Source organism: Talpa occidentalis, unplaced genomic scaffold, assembly GCF_014898055.3.
Source record: "Talpa occidentalis isolate TD23 unplaced genomic scaffold, MPIMG_talOcc4v2.1 talOcc4.12, whole genome shotgun sequence".
Classification (NCBI taxonomy): domain Eukaryota; kingdom Metazoa; phylum Chordata; class Mammalia; order Eulipotyphla; family Talpidae; genus Talpa; species Talpa occidentalis.
In genome coordinates this window covers 27,513,969-27,535,396 of record NW_023601212.1, presented here as the reverse complement: position 1 = coordinate 27,535,396, position 21,428 = coordinate 27,513,969, and the positions used below count along the sequence as shown (strand labels likewise).

The 21,428-nt window shown below is 42.4% G+C and overlaps 1 protein-coding gene across 1 annotated transcript in view; it reads right to left on the bottom strand.

Moving 5' to 3' along the window:
• Positions 1 to 2,752, bottom strand: part of BARX2 (BARX homeobox 2) — a 68,892-nt gene extending 66,140 nt beyond the window's left edge. Inside the window, exon 1 of the mRNA XM_037504344.1 lies at positions 2,469 to 2,752. Coding sequence (XP_037360241.1) covers positions 2,469 to 2,655 — 187 coding nt within the window. The 5' untranslated portion in view covers positions 2,656 to 2,752. The remainder of the gene's footprint in view (positions 1 to 2,468) is intronic.
• Between the last annotated feature and the right edge of the window lie 18,676 nt (positions 2,753 to 21,428).

Genomic DNA, 21,428 nt, shown 5'->3' with positions numbered 1-21,428 from the left:
CAGAGTTCACTTCTGTTATTTATATCTTAAAACAGCAACCAATGAATGAGAAAGTTCAGTAACTTTAATTCCCATTTATTCCTCTTCTTGGATTTTATTCAATAGTTCCACTGAACATGCTAAATATTTACCTCTATCTAGCAAATATATATATATATAGGGATGTAGTTTTCTATTGTGGATGCCAGCAACTTATTGTCACTTTTAAAATTCAATTTTTAAAGGTTAAATTCATCCAATCTCTAAGATTTTTGATCCTCAACGTAACTGTTTAAAACGACAAAATGCTTTTAAAGTAAGGTATTTGTGAAACCCTTGAGAAATCACTAATGGGATTCCCATGATCTAATGCATGTAAGGCTTTAACTGTAATTGTAAACCCACTGAAGGCTTATGATCTGAAAGTATGGACTATTGTAGCCAGTTTTTATGGGTTTAATTCCACTGGCAAATCCCAATTTCTATATTTTAAGTCTCAACTAGAGCAAAATCACTATATACTCTCAAAAGAACAACCTAAAGAAAGCAAGCACTGGAATAATAGGGCAAGAACACCGCTGCCAATAACCACCCTCTCCCCCAACCATCAAAGAACTTCAAAAGCAAGACTGAGCAAGACTCTTAGTTCCTCACACATGTGCAGCTCACTTTTAACATTCACAAAGCTACACTTGAATCATTTTGTTTTCCTCAGATTTATTTCCCACACAAGGTTCAATAAAACTCAAAACTTACTCAGCCTTGACTGATGACTAGGCCACTGTCTTTCTGAGGCTATTTTTCACTCTTTTTCTGACATATTTTCTTCTATGATCCAATTCCGTGGCTGCTATAAGCTTGGAAAAGCTGCCTTCAACACACGGCCAAAGTCACTAAAAATGTTGTTGACCCTCTGTGTTTCATAGAGGCTCAGGAGAAGTTCTGTTTTGTCCTAGGGACCTCCAGGTCTGCAATGTCTTAGCAGGGTACATTGCGATTTGTGATTAAAATGAATCCTCTCTTTATCCTCAGAGGGATTTGAATCATTGTAGCAAATGATTATTTATGCTTAAAACAAGATTCAGCCTACCTTCTCTAGCCAACACCCATGTGCATCCAAAATTTACACAGGAGGGAGGTACAAATGTATAAATATCAAGGATGTCTAACTTGTTTCTGAAATTTCCTATTTGTTTCTTCTTTTGTATATATCTTGGTTCTGAATTTTAATATTACATGTCTTGCTATAGGCCATCAGGTCTAATTCGATCTTACAGAGAAATTTTAATTTATAAAACTGTAATTGAACACAGAACAGTCATTCATTTCATAACCAAATGCATGTAAGAACAACTTGGTTTAAAAAGCACTTTATTATATGTACTTATACGCATATCAGGGACTATAAGTGGATGGAATCAACAGAAAATAAAGGATTCCAAACATTACAAATTCAGAGTTCTGGGCCTCAGTGTTTAAAAAAATGCCTTTCAATTGCACTTCCTTCTTCACTTTAATTTTGGGTCTTATAAAACTATATTTTTCATGCCACCCATGCAGTAAGCATAACTTCAGAGTTTCTTTTGGTTTGGAAATACTGAATTTTTACCTTTAGTTGAAAACAGTCAATAACCGTTTTGATAAAACTTGTTATCACTTTTCTTCCTTTGTTCCGCTTTACTTAAGTTTCAGTAGCCTAAATCCGTATAATGCAGTGACACTTTGAAACTTGGAACTTCTCTTAACGTACTCAAAGTTTTAAATACCTTCGGATTTATTTTCTACGTAAACGGATTATCCCTATATGTGTTACACACACACACACACACACACACACACACACACACACACATCTTTCCTACTGGTTTTCGCTCTTATGGAGGAAGGAAGCATGATTTGAGGGGTGTTTTTATTGTTATCGTTTTTTATTCAGTGACTTAAAAATAAGCTAGCAACATAAGGAGGCATATTCCAGCACTACTTCCCTAGAGGGAGATCCCTTTACGTATATAGTTCATTGAATTCAGGATTTTGTTGAGAACCTCCAGATACTATTTGACTTGAAAACTTTCCAGTGGGGACAGGAGGAGGTCAAGGTGAGAAGCAATACCACTTCCTGCAACAATTATTTAGGCGCTGAACCAGGTCAAGTATTGAACTTTCTGACTGAAAACCACAACGTGCTGCGAAGGAGGAAGCGTTCTCCCGCGAGCGGATCAGCAGACTTTTGCACCCGCGGTTGGCTGCTAAGGACTCGCCTCCCGCGCTTCATTTCCAACCTTGCGATCCAAACTTTGCCTGGCCCTTCCCAGGTGGCAGACACCTTTGCCATGCCTGCCGCTGGCGAGTATAATCCCCTTGCAGGGGAGCAGGAGACTTCCCGGAGCCCCTTCCTCTCGCCCTCTGGTAGGAGAACTGAAGCAGTTAAACTCCCAGAAACTGCTGGAGAGAAGCTACCGCGTGCGCCAACCCCTAGCGGGGCTTCTTACCAGTACAAGAATGCAGGGGCTTGGGTCGCACGACCAGCGACGGGCAAACCGAGTAGAGGGAAAGTTTCTCAAAGTAGTCGCAGGTCTCTTTGGAGAGGATCTCGTCGATCATGAAAGTCTTGTAGCGCCGCCTGGCTGCTTTGAGCTGGCCGGGCGAGCTCAGCCTCAGCTCCGCGTGGCAATGCATGGTGAGCCGCGGCGAGCGCCCGCCGGCCCGAGCGCGGCTGCGACTGCCCGGCCGGCGGGGACCGCTGGGGCTGGCGCGTCGGCGGGAGCCTCAGCCCGGTTTCTCCGCAACAGGGAGGCCGCGGGATTCGGGAGACGCGCTCTACAGGGTACCCGAAACCTGGCACGCGTGTAGCGCGTCTAGACCCACCCGCAGATCAGCATCTTCGCAGAGCCTTTTTGGGACAGCGCTGCTGTCAATCAGCGCGCTCTGCCTGCAGGGCTTGTGCGGAGTCGCGCCAAGGGGCGGCAGCCGAGGGGCGTAGGTGCCCACCCCGCCCAGCCCGCCTGTGCTACCCGGGCGCTGACTTGCGCGCCGCGTGCCCGCCGCTCTTGCTCGCCTCCTCCCGCCTCTCTGTGTCTCGCGCTGTTCTGCCAGTCTCTCTATTTTAAGACACTAGCATTGGCTCTCCACCCCGCCCCCCCCCCGGGGAGCGCTCCAGGTGTGTGTGCACTGTGCGCGCGCGTGTGTGCGCGCGGTGCAAGGAGCGCGCTCCGCCCCGGCCCGCCAGCCTGGCCTGTGCCCGCTGCTCCCCAGCCCGTGTCCCACGCGCACCTCCTTAGCCAGGGTCTTGCCTCCCGCTGCGCCCTGCGTGCGCCGCCGGCGGGCGGGCACATCCAGGTCTCTTACTAGGAAAACGTGGCGTCTTGGCCCAAGCTTCCAAGCCTGGCGCCCCCTGAGGATCAGTTTGCTTTCTTCTCCTTCCCTGCACGGACCCCAATGGGCCGTTTTCTGAGGACAGCCACCTCCCGCCGGTCCCCTACATTCGCAGCCTGTGCTAACCCGTGCGCTCCGTACGCTCCGAACGCCGGGATTTTGCACTCAGCTTGCACACGTCTCCACTGCCCCACAGAGATCCCAAACCATAAATGACCCTTGCACTGTCCGTTATCCAAATAATAAAGTGCCAATAACAACAAAAAAGTAGACAAAAACGTACGTTCTTGTTTGTTTTTAAATTCTATTTATAAACTTTTCGTCGCCGGAAGGGCCTCCGCAACGCCACTCCGGGGTGCTGGTGAGCCCTGGGGCAGGCAGCAGGGTTCGCGGTTTCTCCGAGCGCCAGAGACTCCTGACAAGTGATGTTCGTTCCCAGGGCTCCCCACCACTCTTGGGGTTCCGGGAGCTGCAAAAACACGTCTTTACGCGTTTTTTTACTTCTTCCTTCCAGCTCCCCAATTCTAAGTCAGTTCAGACCTATAATATGGGAGGACTTTTGTTTTCAGCCGGCATTGTTGGGTTGGGGGAATCCCCAGGCAACCTGCGCGCCCTGGACGGCTCCGGCTGCTTCCCGCCTGCCACCGCGCCAGGGATGGCGCGAACCGGGCGAGTTTCCCACCACTGGGTCTAGGAATTGGTGTGCACAGAACGAGGGAAAAAACGCACCACGATACAGAGAATGAGAAATACAGGTGCGATGACCGTGTCGGTGACTTCCCTCGCTCAAAACGTGGACGCTAACCCAAGTCGTTGTCGGTTCCCGGCGAAGCTGCTCGCCCAGGATCCCAAGGCGCCGCGGCAGCAAGCGAACACGCGCGCTGGGGTCGGCGATTCAATTCAAAGGAAGGGACACACTTGGAGAACTAACATTTAGGCACTTGGAAAAATAGAGATTAATAAACCTAATCCGAGTGCGCCTTAGACGAGGCTCGCAAGGAGTCTGAGGTACTTCATTCCCGAAAGTTGTGTGTGCGCCCTGGCTGCGCGCTCCATCCCTCCTCCCCACTGAGACCAGTTTTCGTTTATTTTCCTCCACTCAGAGGCGGCTCCAGGGCACGGGAGAACTGCGGCCGGGTGCCAGTCCAAGGTCCGGAGTTCCTGCTCTGGGCCCCGGCTAGCCTATGGCTCGGGTGACTGGGCTCGGGTACCTGTCGGATGTCCGGCACCCGAGGACCTCTCCCGGCTCAGCGCCGGCGCCACGACCCGGGGCTTCTCCCGCGCGCCAGTGGAGAAGGGATAGGCTGCGTAGCAAGCCCGAGATGGGCTCCAGGGGCCCGGCGTTCCCGCCGAGGAACATCCCGGGTGGGAGTTATATTCGTTCCCAAGAAAGTGGGGGGCTGTCAGCAGCCGCGGAGAAACTGGCAGGATTCGAGAGCGCACGGCGTGGAGGCGACCTCACCCGCAGCTCGAACTGCAAGGCGTCTGGAGTGCTTGAGGCCCAGCACCCTGTAGGATGGCCACACCGTAACTCCCGAAGACTGGGCGCCGGGACTGAGCGTTACCCGCTGGGACTCGTGGTCTGGCCCTGCGGTGCGCACCCGGATGCGCGCGCTCTGCGCTCCTCTTTCGGGTTGCGTCCTCGCACAGCCCTCCTTTGCCTCTACCTCTTTTCGCCTCCACTAGAATTATTCCCCTTCACCTCCCCCACACTCTTCCCATTCCTTTCCCCGCAGCGAACATCTTTCCCCTTCCCCCTGCCATTTATCTGTGGCCCCCCACTGTCCCCAGCATTTTCGGCCTCCACTCCTCGGACGAACTCCACCCCCTTCTCTTTTCCCTCTTCTCCACCCCCTTCTCCCCACCTTTCCTCCAGTTTCTCCTTTTCCTTCTTCCTTCTCTTCCTTCCCTTGTTCTGCCTCTCCTTCCCTCTCTTCCAGCCGGCGCTAGAGCCCCGCGCGCCCCGCGCCTCCGCGCACCGCCGCGCGGAAGACAGCCGGCGGCCACGGGCGCCCACTGCGCCAAACCCCGGTCCTGCAGCGGCGGGGGCTCGCCTCTGCGGGCCGCTCCCCCTCACCCCCCCCACACACACTCGCTACTCTCATTGCTACAGGCTTCCCCTCAACCATAGGCAAAAAATTCGCTCAGACGTTCCTGCACATCGGTCCCTTGATTTTAGCTGTGCAGTGTTATAAATAGGTAAGGAAGTAATATATTTCTATTCAACTCCTGGATTTTCCATATTCCACTACAGAGGCGAGTGTAATCTCAGAAGGGGTCTGAGGGCAGGAGTCCCCGGGTGTAGTGGAGGGAGAGATTCCAGATCTGGGATTTTGGACCCTCTAGCTCTCTCTGTTGCTTATAATCAAAGTTGAACCCCCTTTTTTATTTATAAATGATAGCCATAATACCTACTCCACAGGCTGACCTTTCATAATCCATGTTTTTATAAAGCTGTTTCTTTTCATGGGAATGCGCCCCTAGACCCCTCCCTTGCCTCTTTTTCTGCCTAGAAAACTAGTTCAAGACCCATCTCAAATGTCACCTTATCTCTGAAAGAGGTTCCCCACTCCCCAAGGCTGTTAGTTGCATCCCTACTTCTGTTTTAGCGGCTCCTTTGCTGTAGTGTTGTCTGTGGTATGTGTTTCACATGGGGGACAATGAGCTCCTGGAGGACCAATACCCTGGCTGTTGTTACTCATCTTGTATCATCAGTACCAGCATAACTAACCTGGCATATCGTAGGTTTGCAGTAAACTATGTCATGAAGAAATGAATGCATGAAAGCTAGGATAATTATATAATGTGGGAAAAGCTCAAGTATATGATGGGACTTCAAATCTTCATTGGCTTTATCTTTCTCATTCAATGAGTCCCTCTCTCCTTCCTTGATTTTTTTTTTTAGCAGTGGCATCTAACCTAATTCCTATTTTGCTATTTTGCCCCATCTCCCTCTTTTCCAATTCCTCTCTCCTGCTGGCAGACTGGAAGGGGCTTCTGTGGGAGAAAGCACACCCCAGCTGTCAGTCACAAAGTGGAGCTTTGGTCAGGAATAGTCAGGGTTTTAGTTTCCAACATTAATGAAGTGGCTGGAACACCAAACATCTGCCAAAGAGACTCAAACCTTTTCCAGCTGCTGGGGACCCACAGACACTTCCCAGACTTCTGTGACTGGACCCAGACAGTGTCTCCCCCTTACCTGGGACGAACACACAGTCACACACACACACACACACACATACACACATGGGAACAAACCTGTCTACACTGAGCCATGCTAGCTGGACAAGGAAAGGGATAAAACTCCACACTGCCAAGAGGCTTCAGATCAGTCTCCTTCCCCTATGTGGCACCTGATTCCTGGGAATAGTGGGAATAGAACACAGCCGGAAAGAAGGGGACAAAGGTATCTTTGGACAGCTAGGAGTGTCTGATAGCCAGAAACCAAAGAATCTCTGTCCCATTTATACTCACACCCAGTATCTCCACTCAACTAGAACTCATGACATTTGATAAAATATTTTGTTAATTCTAAGGTGGTATTTAAATTGCAGCTAGGCTCTTAACCTAAATCAATGCAGCTTGATTTTTAGTTCAACTCTCCTTTTGTCGTCTTGAGCTATGTGTTGGTATAGCTCTTCAGAAGCAAGCAGGACAAAAGTCTTAGAAGTACACTAATTTAACCCCAATGATCTTTTCTCCAAAGGGAGGAGGGAGGGAAACAAAAACACTTCTTACATTCTGTAGAGTGTATTTAATAACTTGTATTTCAGTCAGTAAGTTTTGAAATAGTTTCAGACATGTAAAAGCAAAATAGGGAAAGCCTTGTAAGTTAATATTCCCCTGGGCCCCTGGGTCATGCCAAAACCTCTGTCTGTGCAGCCCAGCACTGCCGTCTTGCATAACAAGAAGTTAAGGAGGTGTACAAGGAGGCCAGCTTATATTTAATGATGATATTAATTTACAAAATCTGCTTTCAAACATTGCAAGGCGTCTTTTTAAGAGAGGCAAAAATGCAATCCACTTGACAAATGGACTTGGAAAGATCTGAATAGGTCCCTGTATCCTTTCTCAAAACATCTTCCTGCAGTAAAAGTTTACACTGGAGGGGCCGGGGGGAGAAGACACTGACTATATCTACAGAGCGTAGTACCTTTACATCAAGGGTGGAAATGCAATAAATCACTGAACTGTTACCAAAATTTTAGGAGATTGGTACAGAGATTAAAACTGTGGGGCCTTCCTGGTGGTGCAGGGGTTAAAATCAGCACTATCAAGCTATCAGCCACCACTGCAGTATGAGTTTGATCCCACACTAGGGAGCTGACCCATATGGCACAGCAGACCTCTCCTATCTTGCCTGCCTCTCCCTTTAGCAGTGAATTTCAGTAGATCCCCCTGTTCTGTTCCCAACTCTGTCTCAGGTGAATCCTCTTATCCCCCAGTGAGAGGCGCCTACACTGGCTCCTCTGGCCTACACCCCAGTTCTTATATGCATAAATTAAAAAAATAATAATAAATCCTTTTTGAAAAACTGTGTGTTTTGCTGATTATTTTCCTTTTGTGCTATCCTGATATCAAACAACCATTTTTCTGACAAAAACTGTGTGCTTCAATTATCCCAACTGATATATCTAGAAAAATAAAATTTTATCTCTTCTGTCTCTGTCACAATATTGTGAAAATAGATATGGAAGTTTGGAGCATCATTGGTTTTGACATATTTTTCACTTGGTATCTCTTCATCAGGGATAAAGTTGCAACAAGAGAAAAGAAGCACTTTTAAGTATGTAGAGGAGCAGTGCCCTGGTTACCTGGGGGCTCCACTTCCTGCCCAATAACCTAGTATATTCCCTGGGCTCTGGTGATAATAACCAATTCAGAAGTTTGCTAGAGGATTTCTTGGAGGATTGTGGGCACCGTATTAACTCACAAAATGCCAGCCTTCCCACCACTTTCACTTTAAATTCAATAAAATAAGCAATTTGCTATCAAAATCCATCACAAAATAAAATTTCATTTTCAAAAGCATTAGAACAACTGCTGTTTCACACATGTTTGAAGTTGGCTTTTGTTCAATGTTAAAAACCAGGATCAAATAAGAAATAAAGAGCGGAGGAGCAGGAATATGAGTGTGGGACTGTCATTAACTAAAAGAAATGGTCCTGGCCACCAAGAGTTCCTAAGTACTACTTAACATCTGGTCCCTAAAACCACAGACTCAGTACATCTGCAGGTGTCAATCATTCTAACCAGCACTTCACAAGAGACTGGCTCATTTATAGTTGTTTTGCTTTGTTTTGTTTTGTTTGCAAAAAAATAATGCCTTGATCCTGCACCCACTGGGGAATATCTCATCAAAACCATCTCATAAAATATTTTTATTCTCGTCTTGGTGTCAAGAAGACCTCGGTTAGGTTTCATGTGAGTTACCTGTAGTCTTCCTTTACAGAGGGCCGGCCACGGGCCCAGCAAGACAGGATTTCAAAGAGAACAAGCAGCGCTGGGTCACTGGCATGGCCTATTATCAAGGACAAGAAGGTTCCTGTGTCAGCCAGTGCAGGGAAAGACTTGTGGAGCCAGTCTGCCTGCTGAACACATGAAGGAAAAAACAAAACTCACTGAGAGCTTCAAATGATTAAAGAAATTTGCTAGCTTGATTATGCTCTTACAGAACAATATTTACTGAGAACACTGGGTACAGTGTGGCAGTCACAGAGTTTAATGGCCTCTGCTTAGCAGGTCCTTAAGAAGGAGGAAGTTGGTGCACACTCCTGGACACAGGTGCTAATCACCTGCTTAGGTACAAGTGTAGAGAGTGTGTGAGTGTGTGTGTGTGTATGTGCCCACACTCTGCAAATGTTTTTTGTTGTTTTTTTTTTTTAATGGAATGAAGACAGGCTAAGAAAAAGGAAAGTGAAGAAGGTGGGGAAGAAGAGATATTTGAAAATCTTACTCACTAAACAAATTCAAGAACAAAATCTTTAATTCTGGTGGGGGAAGGAAAGTGTAGGCAAGCAAGTTGTCCAACCCCAAACCTCACGTTTGTACTATCTCTCTGCCCAGTGCTCAGCCTGTGTTAGCCAACTCATGCATGGAAAAAATGGAGACTGTTTACACTTTTCTAAGAAATAAACTATGATTTGAAATACTTCTTACAATGATAGGCTTTTAACAGAAAGCAACCACAGTGAGCTACTTATAATGAATATTTTTATCATCCATAAAGATTACAACACAACAAATGTACTCAAAGCAAAATGGAAAATCCAAAATCATATGGAAATTTTTTATTTTAAATATCCTCCTATAAAGCCCTCAAAAACTTAAGGAAAAAGCAAATTGTAATTTTCTGGATCCTCAGTCCAACGAAATTTTGCTTAAACTTTTTTTATCTGGGGATTTTTAGGCAGAAGTTATTCCATTTCACTTTGAGCAGATAGCCTGGAGGGCAATTTTATAGCCCTCTCATGCTAAAGCTTTTCCTTGCTTGTTTTCCTTGCTTAACAGGGGTTCTCAGATATAAATAAGCTATAAATTACCAAAGTAAATGAATAAGATAGTGCCAATCTAATGCATTTCAATGGCACAAACAGCCTGTCCTCTTAAATGGGATTTGAAGTCATCATAGAGCAGAGAATCCCCAATTCTATTGCCAGCCCACATCCTGATACGTTTACTTAAGTCAGTTATTGAGTCTCTTAGATTGTGCCCACATAAGCAGCTAAAACATCTGGTCATTTCAATCAGTTCAATAAAAGATTCCTCCAAGCCAACAGGAGAAAAATTAGTCAAATTAATCCTTTGTTTTCTCCAACAATGGGTTGTTTTCTCAGGGTACACAGTAAGTGGATCTAGCTCAAAGAGCTTTGGTTTTCTCTCCTGAAACCAGAATAGAGTCCATAGTTCTTAAAGAAATTGTGACTTTTATCAGTTAATGTTGGGGAGATGTTCTGACAGATCTTCAGTCCCAAATGTCATGTGTGTGAAAATGACTGAGCTATGTCTCTGAGACAATTAATTCTGTGCCCATTTGAATCCTGTTTTCAAGGCTGGGACTATGCCAGAATTAAGCCCACTGGTGTTTACTAAATGCTGGAAAACACAAATAGCAGCACTAGAAATTACAGAATCATGTTTTCACCCCCTGGAACTTACTGTATTTCCAGTGCACATGTATCCTCACTTGAAGAAAATTTGACACATGATTTGAATTATCAAATATAGATAAATACAGCTTCTCATCTGAACTGCTATAAAATGGTTTTCAAAAAATATTAAAAAATGATTTTATTTCTTTAGTCTCATATAGTATTTCAGTGACTATTTGAGACTTCAAGTCATTATGTTTTTGGATCACATAAAGGCAGTTGAAACAGAAGGGGAAGGAGAATTCAGAATTCCAGTTAACCATTCTGTCCATATTATCCCCATTTTTCTTTCACATTAATATTCTCACTCTAGACTGAAAATTTCTGTAAAAATTATTTGATTTGGAAATCTGTCTTAGAATGTAAACTCTCACTTGACTAAATGCACTGAAAGCATAAAACATTTTTATATTCATTTGGGGCAACTTTATGTACTGATAACCCACCCATGTCTAATTTTATATGACATTGTTCTCTATGCTTAGAATTGAGGGCTTTTTTTAAAGTCATAGACAATTAAATGTAATTATTGTCATAACTGACTAATGTAAACTTTATATTAAGGTCTGAAATGACTCATCCTCCTACTGAATATTCTGAGTACATGATCTCTTAGGCTGATGATGTCTGTGTATAACTTGATGTCTACAACTTAATTGTTAAGTAATTGTTAATGAATTAGTAAAAAAATGAAATCTTTGTTTCTCTTAAAAGAGAAAAATAGCTCTTTACTTCAAGGAGGAAGAAATTAAAAGAAATACAGTTTTCTATGTAGGAGAAAGAATTTTGGGGAAAGTTTTATTTAGAATTTCAGTACAAAGAAAATCTTGCTTATGGAAAATTAAAGATTATAAAATTAGGTTCAACCAGGCTAAAGGTTAAAACCAAGGATCCAGAAAAAGAATGATGTTCATGTACCCAGGAGTAAGGATTTTGTTTTTGTTATGGGGGATTGGAATTTGGGAGGATTAAGACTTTCTGTAGAATTAGGCAAAAGAACACTCAAAAGAATAGGACAAATTGGAGATATCAAATGGGGTAGACATATCTCAGTTGACTTCTTGTGAAAAACCTATAATTGTTTTCCATCATTAAGTAGTAATTTATGCAGCATTATACCATTATTTATCCAGTATTATTTTAGAAAAGCAGGTTTTACAGCACAAAAGAAAATGACCTGGAGAAGAAAAGGAAACAGGGAATGAAGGACAGTCTAGAAGACAGGAAAGAAAAAAAGAGTATCATAACAGAATATGCCTGAGAACCTCAAAATGGTTAAGATGCCTGAAGAAAAGGGTTCAGCCTTGAATTCACTTTAAAATTCACACACACACAAAACACACACAGGCTAGGTAGTCTACAAGTAGGTTATGCCCTGATGACAAGCTGAGAAGTAATTTACAAGGTAACATTCTGGAATACAGAGAGACCCAAACAAAAGAGCCTAAATTAGTCACACACTGTTTGTAGGCATGTAAACTGGTATGACATTTCTGCAGGGCAATTTGGCATTATGTCTCAAATTCAAAATCGATCCAGCAACCCCAATCTAGGAATTTAAACAAGGTTGTAATTCTCAAACATGATTGTACACATAGCAATCTCTGAGGAGAGCTTGTTTTAAAACTCTCAAATGTTAATTCTCTTCCCCCATAGATTTGTAGTTGTAAGAAATGACATTTTAAAGCAAGCAGCCCTCTTAGTTTTGGTACTGTTTAGCAAACAGGGTGCTAAATGTATAATAATAAAAGTGGAGAAAGCTGTAAACAGAAGGAAAAATATTAGTTATGAGTCCTTTAAATTGCAGAAAATTAGAAAACCTGTTGTTTCTTCTCTCTGAAACTCAGTTCCCTTATCTTCACAATAAAGTACACACTCAATGCTATTGTTGTGAGATTAAATGAGGAATTATGTAACTCTATTAGACAGTGTTTTACTCATTATTAAAGATCAATAAATGCTAGTTATTATGTAGAGTGGGGGAAAAGGCATTAAAATAATGGAATATTTTACACAATTCAATTTTTAGAAACATTATTTATATATACGTATATGAATTCATAGAAAGTTGTCCAAAAGCATGTTCAAATATTAACAGTGGTACTTTTTTAATCGTGGAATTTAAAAGGATTTACTTCCCTCTATTAGTGTTGTTTGAATTGTCTTACAATTAACATTTGAATGACCAATTCAGAAAAATAAAGTGTATTTTTATATAATATGTCACATTTGCCTAGCATTTACATTTACAGAAAACTTACTAATTTACAAATGCCTTACTTCATGTGAATCCTATGAATGAAAAGGACATGATGAGGGTACCTTCTCATTTCTGTTTTACAGATGAGAAAACTGGGAATAAGTGGTTGACTTCTGGACACCCACATACAGCTGAAGTTGCAGGCACAGTCTCAAATCCATACCTGTTTAGTCCAAATTCACTATAATTTCTACTGTACTGAATGATGTTTTTTCACATATCCCAGCTCTGCATATGTTTAATGGGATTCTACTTTTAACAAATGTCTATTTTTTACTTACCTCCTCCCACCCCCGTTTGTGCTAAGCACTTTCTAAGCTGAGATAAATGGAATACTAAGGAAGCTGATAGGAAAACATAGAACATCAGGGATGGATAGATCTCCGATAGAAACCCTAACCATCTCCTGTGACCTGTAATTTTGGTTGCTAGACAATCCTCTAAATATAGACAGTCCCAATCACCCATTAAAAGTTAACAAAAATTTTATAAGCAAGGAAATTGAATTGATTTTGTAATTATGTAGAACTTGTAATTTGTAATTATGTAGAATGTGGACTATCAACAAGGCTTCTCTAATTCTCACAAGTTTTTCACCTAGCAATCAAGCCCGGACCCTAAGCCGGTTTAGCTTCTGACAACTTGTAAGGTCAGGAGTGGATTCTATGGCTGCTGTTTGCAGCATTTTCTCAAGGTTGCGGTGCGACCGTCACCGCCCTCTAACGGAGGAAAAGGAAGTACAGCGTCTGTGCAGTGGAATCATGTCTCCCTCTGTCGGCGGAGAAAAATCCTATCAGCGAAAACCGCTTTCCTGAGGTCTGAGTCAGCCATCATCACTGTCACTGAGTCTCAGAACAGTATCGCTCACTGGTCTTCAGTAGATACCATTTGATGGCTCTTCAAGCAGACATATAGGTAATTCTACCAGCGGTGAACAGGTCTTGTTCACCCTGGGGACTCCTCAAGTCAATTCTGAGTCAGAAGTATCACTAATTGGTATTCTTAATTCTCACTACTAAAAGAGTGAAGCAGACCAAGGCACACTCTTTCTTTTTGACATGGAAGGCTCTTCCGTGGCCCTAGTAGGAATCCAAATAGTCTCACCATCAAAGATTCAAATTTTCCTTCTAAAAAAAAAAATGTTACACTAGTTCATTCTACTTGTGCCGAATAAAAGCATTTAACAAGGGAAGCTATGAAAGCAACACATAATACGAGTCTACAGCACATAATTATTACAAGATTCAAGACTATGTATCCAAATTAAGAAAGAACACAGCTCTAGTCCAATCTGGGTTTGTGAACCTCACCCATACATAAAGCCCACTTCAAGTTAGTCTCAGAGATCTAATTGGCCTATGGCAATAGATCTTTCATATGTTGGCAATATGTACATACATTTCCATTTTAATTACAGGTTTGTCTACTCCAGGCCATGTTTTAATATATTCAGTGTTTTGTATTGGGTGCACTTAAAATACTCAAATTTGTAAATGATACCTGGTCTCCTTTTACTTAGGAAAGTGAAGGGTTGACACACCTAGTCCAGCCTTATGAGGGATCAGGGAAGAGTTTCTTGCGCAATTGTCTTCTAAGATAAGGCCTGGAGGAAGAGAATGAGTTAGCAGGGAATAGCATTCAAGACAAATGAGAAAAACATCCAAAGCCTAGAGCCAAGTAAGTAAAAATGTCTGTGTCCTGGGACTTGCAAAATACAAGCGGGCTAAAACACAGGTTTGGAGGAAAGTGCTAAGAAAGTAAGAGAAGAAAAGTAGGGCCAGATCATAAAGTGTCTTTCAAGCTATGTTATTGACTTACATTTTATTCTGAAAACAATTAGAAGTACTGAAGGATTTATAGCAGGAGAATAGCATAATCAGATTTGTGTTCCAGAAAGCCCTGGCCACAATGTTTGTATAGATTAGAAAAGAACAGAAATGGAGGCAGGTAAACCAGTTAGGAAGTTATTACATTGGGGCCTCCCCAGTGGCACAGTGGGTTGAGCACTGCTCTGTGAACTGTGAAGCTGTCCGCAGCCTCTGCAGCGCGGGTTCGATTCCCGGCCGGCCAGGGAGAAACCCACATGGCGCAGCAGACCCCTCCCACCTTGCCTGCTGCTCCCCTCAGCAGTGCCTTGGTCCGTCTGCCTGTTCTGTTCCCCGCTCTGTCTCCGGTGAATCCTCTCACCCTTCCGTGCCTCTGACCTGTACCCCAGTTCTTTAAAAAAAAAGTTACTACATTAATCTAAGAAAGAGGTAGCTATCTTCTAAAGTAGTAGGGAGTAGAAATTATGAAAAAAAAAGGACAATAGAATTCATGAGACTCAAGAATTATTTTGATGTGGGAAAATAAAGAAACAGTGACACCCATTTAAGATCCAGAATAAAAAGAACTCCTACAACAACCAAGAAAGGAATGGACCAAAATTAAAAATAGGCAAAGGACTTGAATAGATATTTCTTCAAAGAAGATTTACAAATGAAAAAATGTTTTTAAAAGAAGATGTACTAATGGCTAATAATTACATGGAAATATACTCAACATAACTAGTCCTTAGGGAAATGCAAATCAAAACTACAATGAGATCCCATCTCACTACTACTAAGATGGTTATAATGAAGAAAAAGGAAAATAAAAAGTACTGGCAAGGATGTGGAGAAATTAGAACCCTTGCACATTTTTGATGGGAATGTAAAATGGCATTCAAACAAGTATTTATAAGCAAATATTCTTTGCAGAATTATTTACAATAGCCAAAAGATGGAAGTAATCCAAATGTCCTTTAACAGGGAACAGGGTAAGTAAATATGGTACACACATATAATTCAAATGTTTAGCCATAAAAATAAATGTTCTGATACATGAAAGAATCTTGAAAATATTAAGTGAAATAAGCCAGACACAAAGGACAAATACTGTATGATTTCAATTATACAAAATACCTAGAATAGTAGGCAAGCTGATAGAGACAGAAAGTAGATTGGAGGTTACCTGGCACTGTGGGAAGGAATGTTGGGAAGTTACTGTTTCATGGTTACAAAGTTTCTGTTTGGTGTGATTAAAAGTTTTAGAAATAAGAGGTGGTGGTGGTTGCTCAGCATTGTGACTGTAGTTAATGGCTCTGAATTGTACACTTAAAATTATTTAAATGGAAAATTTGCATATATTTTATCACAACTTAAAAAAATCAATAATTTGGTCAGGGTACAAACTTTTAGTTATGAGATGAATAAGGTCTGAGGATTTAATGTATAACAGTTGACTGGTAAAATTAACTATTATTGTACTATTGTACTATAAAATACTTTACTACAGAATTGAAACTTGCTAAGAAATTTAACTTAGAACTTAAAAGTTCTCACAAAAAAATAAGAGATAAATATGTGACATGATGGATGTGCTAAATAACTAAATGGTGGGAATCCTTTTATCATGTTTATATGTCAAATCACCATAAGGTATACTTTAAATCTTAAATTTTCAAATTTCAACTTCAATAAGGTTGAAATAACAATTAAAAAAAAATAAATGACTTGAATTTCTCCAAGGAAGATACACATGGCAAATAAGCACATGAAAAGATAGTCAACAACAGGGAAAATACAAATTAAAGCCAGAAGACACCATTTCAGGGCTGGCAGCCCTGTTCTACAACTGCTGAGAGTTCTAAAGGGTATCACAAGTGCTCACAGATGGCACCTAAAATGCTATCCATGGAACTGGGAAGACAATAAAATCAAGGTGATGAGCACCCTATAAATGATTTTCACATCAGGAGGGGGTGTGGGGCATTCTTTTTTTTAAAAAAATTATTTATTTATTTTCTTACATCATTATTCATTTTTGGACAGTATTTGATCTCTCCCCTCAGGTGTAGTCTCTGTAGTTCTCCCACCACCACATCATCCGTGAACTATCACCATAGTCCCTTGTGCTCACCCCTCCCCTGTTTTGACCATCCCCTCCTCCTCCCCTGCTGTAGACCTCAGATCTATGATCAGTTTACCGGTTTGTCTTTACCTGAACCTTTGTTCGGTCCCTATATTCCACATATATGTGAAACCATCTGATAATTATCTTTTTCCTTCTGACTTACTTTGCTTAGCAAAATCCCTTCCAGTTCCATCTGTGTGGATGATCACTGAGGAGTATTCCATTGTGTACATATACCACATCTTGATCCATTCATCTCTTTGGGGGGCATTTAGATTATTTTGAGTGGGGCATTCTCATGGGGTCAAGCACCTTGGGCTATCTTGGGTGATTTCTCTTCCAGGAACCTCCTAAACACTCCACATGCTATTCCTGGATTAATGAATCTCTGTTGACTCTTAGAACCAGTTCACCAGCTACCCAGCACACTTGAACCCCAACACTGGCCAGAACTCCAGTCCCTCCCTGGAGTTTTCCAAATTCACATATAAATTACTACCTGACTTTCCTGATGTTTTCCATCAAAAGTTTTTCAGTCTCATTTAGACACAAACTAAAATCTCCTTAATCCATGGCCTGATACTTCATTTGCATAACTCTCTAGTTTTATTCCTGTGTTTTCCAGCGATGCATGATTGTTTTGGGCTCCAGGCAATTTTCATAGACTTCTTCCTTCATTAAAATACTGAAAATTATATTTTAAAAATATTATCATGTATTAAAAACTTGTATTGACATAAAGATGAATACACTGAAATTACATAATAAATCATTTTCCTCCACCTAATAGTGTATTTTTCCAATTTTAAAAGAAATTAAAATATTTTGGCGGGTCCTTAAAAGTACCTGGGCTCAGGCACCTGGCTTCTGCACTCAGTGGGTTAAAGACGGTCCTGGTTTTTCCATTCTTGTATCCTTAGTTCCTAGTCTGAGCAAAACCAATATTCAATACTTTTTTTATTGAATAAGGTTAATATTCTAGATGAGCCTACTCTGAAAAGATGTCTGAGAATCAAGCAAGAGAGTAGTTTCAGAAGCTATTTCTGGGCCTCCCTGGTGGTGCAAAGGATTAAGCACAACACTATGAAGCAATCCGTAGCCTCTGCAGCATGAGTTCGATCCCCGGCTGGCCAGGAAGAAACAGACATGGGGAGGCAGACCTTTCCTGTCTCTCCTGCTGCAGTGTATTTCAGTCCTTCTGCCTGTTCTGTTGCCCACTCTGTCTCTGGTGGACCCTCTCACACCCACCCACCCTGCATCTCTGGCCTGTACCAGAGCTCTTGTATGCATAAATAAATAAATCTTAAAAAAAAAAGAAGCTATTTCTAACGTGTGAGTTCTTTGCAGATAAAAGGAATTCAGGGAGGGAGAGCGATGTTAAGTTGGTGAATGGAATCAGAAACCCCATCCGAGGAAGAGGAGCACCAGGATGCCAGCAAAGGCAAAGCAGGAGAGAATGGAAGACAATTTTTGCCTCCTGCAGTATTTGGCAAAAACCTGAGCCTGCGTGGTTCTCGCCCCTGGATTTGGACAGCTGTCAGGAAAATCAGCAGGAAACTGGGACAAACATATGTCAAGACACAGGCAACATCAGACTGTGAAAACTAATCCACAGGTCCCGCTCCAGCAGATGGCACTGTGTCAACCGGGAGGCAGGCGCAGCGTTTCTAAGAGGCCCCATTAAATGACCTTGTGCTTGCACCAGCGCAGGGATGCAGTTTGGATAATTTTTCTTCTCATTATCTAATGAGAATTTTTTTAATTGACCGAAAATAATATGAAATAGAACATTATTATAGTTTTTAAGCCACAATGAAACTATAACCAAGATAGTGAAGACATGCAAATAAAGCAGTAATATTCATTGATAGTCACTGTAAACAAGTTAAATTTGGGTCCTCATCCTCATCATCATTACTAATTAATTACAAATTAGCATTGGCATCGACTTTTCATTGAGTTGATATTGGTGAAACTTCTGAGTCTTGTAAATGGAAATTCATTCATTAGGTGAGATTGGAAATGGCACAGACACAGCCTGGGATAATATTCATCCTAAGATTAGTTCAGGACTGAACAAGTGTCAGGGGCCATAGGCAGTGCCATCTGCAGGTCCCAATCTTCCCTCTCATCAGCTGAGGACTTGCAGAGAATTCCTGCCTGGCCTCACAGCCTCTTCTACAATCCTGTGGGGGCAGCTACAAGGCATGGGTCTTCAAGGATATGGACACCTATATTAGGATGCTAGAGCTTCCATAACAATTGGCCATAGACTGGGTGACTTAAATAACAGAAATATATTTTCTTACAATTCTGGAGGTTTGGAATCCAAAATCAAGGTGTCTGCAGGTTGATTTCTTCTAAATCTCTTTGTTTGGCTCAGAGGTAGCCATTTTCTCCCTGTCTTTACAGGGTTTTCCCTGCCTGGGAATCTATGTTCAATCTCTTTTTGTTTTTTGGTTTTTTTAAAAGATTTATTTATTTATGTATACAAGAACTGGGGTACAGGCCAGAGGTGTGGGGGGTAAGAGGATTCACCAGAGACAGAGTGGGGAGCAGAATAGGCAGACTGAAATACACTGCTGAGGGGAGCAGCAGGTGAGATAGGAGAAGTCTGCTGTGCCATGGGGGTATCTCCCTGGGCAGCTGGGGATAGAACTCGTGCTGCAGACAGCTTCATAGTGCTGTGTTTAACTGCTTGCGCCACCAGGGAGGCCCTCAATATCTTCTAAGAACACTTCTTGTAAGTGAGATTGGATTAGGGCCCACCACAATTATCTCATTTTAACTTAATGGCCTCTTTAAAGACGCTGTCTTTTAACATGGTCACATTCTGAGATAGTGGGGGTTAATATTTCAACCTATAAATTGGGAGGGGGCATAACTTCAGCTGATAACAACATCCAAATTCTTGTCCTGATACTCCCACCCAACTAACTGGGTGATATAGTATCTCTAAGCTAGTCACTATCTGGGCCTCTGATTAATTGGCTATACAATGAGGTTGTTGAATTAAGTAATCTCTGTGGTTTAAAAGTCTGTAGTCACAGCAATCAATACAAGTCTGAATTTTGCAAGACCAGACCAGGCTGATTTCCAAGCGAGCCACAAAGGACAGCTGTCTCTGTTTATAGAATCAACAGGTGAAGGACATAGGTGTGTCTCTATACTCTTGTATATCTAAAACCAGCTTCCACCAATGTATGAAAGTCATCTTCGATATAGACACACACAATACATTCAGGACAGCATCAGAACAAAACCCAGTATGAAATATGTTTTCTCCAAGTAAGTTGGTAATTTCCCCTTTATTTCATCTTCAAAAGAAAAAAAAAATGTAAGTGCTTCCCTGGTGGCATAGGGGTTAAGTCTCAGCACTATTATCACTATGGTCTGAGTTCGATCCTCAGCCAGGGAGCTAACCCACTTATGGCTCAGCAGACCTCTCCTGTCTCACCTGCTGCTTCCCTGAGCAGTGTATTTCAGTCAGTCTACCTGTTCTGATCCCCACTCTGTCTCTGGTGAATCCTCTCACTCCCCACACCTCTGGCCTGTACCCAAGCTCTTATATGCATAAATAAATGAATCTTTAAAAAAAAAAAGTTACCTCCTCCTTAAAACCTTCCCAGCCACCTCAGAAAAAGTTGGTTCTTTCCTCTGCACCTATATTGTACCTGGTGGCCAATCTATTATTTTTTTTTTAATTTTTTTTTCTATAGAGGCATGTTTTATTTATTTATTTATTTGCTTGTTTGTTTGTTTTGTTTATACATGCACTGGGTACAGTCAGAAGCGCGGGAGGGTGAGAGAATTCACCAGAGCCAGAGCGGGGAGCAGAGCAGGCAGAAGGACCCAAGTACACTGCTGAGGGGAGCAGTGGGCGGCAGGGGAGGTCTGCGCGCCATGTGGGACCCTCCTCTGGTGGCCAGGGAGCAGCCGGGGATCGAACCGGCACCGCAGAGGCCTCGGGCAGCTTCGCAACCCAGCACTCAACCGCTGCGCCACCGGGGAGGCCCCATGGTGGCCAATCTATAATAAGAAGTCCCCTACATACACATAGTACTTACTTCATGCCATGCGGAAGGCTACATGCGTTAGAACAATTCCTTCAATCTTCACACCTGCCCTAAGAGGAAGAAAGATACTGTTATTATCTGCATCTAGCACATGAAGAAACTGAATCACACAGAGATTAATTAATATGTTCAAGTTTACTGAGAAAGTGCTAGCATTAGGATTCAAAGCCACACAGTCCATTGCAGAGGCTGAACAAGCCATGTAGCATTAGCTTCTGCACTACATTATTTTGTAATTAACATGTGTTCACATTTCTCTTGCTCGCTAGGTAATAAGTTTCGTGGTGCCAAAAACCATTTTTTATGCCTCTTATCTCTTTCGGGCTTTCACAGGACATGGCCCTTGGCGGGTAGTTAAATAGTGAATAAATGTATTTATTGACACATAGTCCCTGCCTTCCCTCCTTACTTTTTTTCCCCAGTTCCTGTTCTCTTCACCATGACTCCATAGCATCATTCTTTCTCTGGCAGATAGTTCTCAGGTTCAAGCACACTTCTCAGTGCCCGTCTACAATGGGGTTGTCATATGGCATATGAGACTGCTCAGATGACATCTATTAATTACAATAACCAACACACATATCTCAGCTAGGCATTTAGAAGAACTTCCACCCTTGTTCTTTTGGGTCCTCATTCTGCTTTATTCTATCACCACCA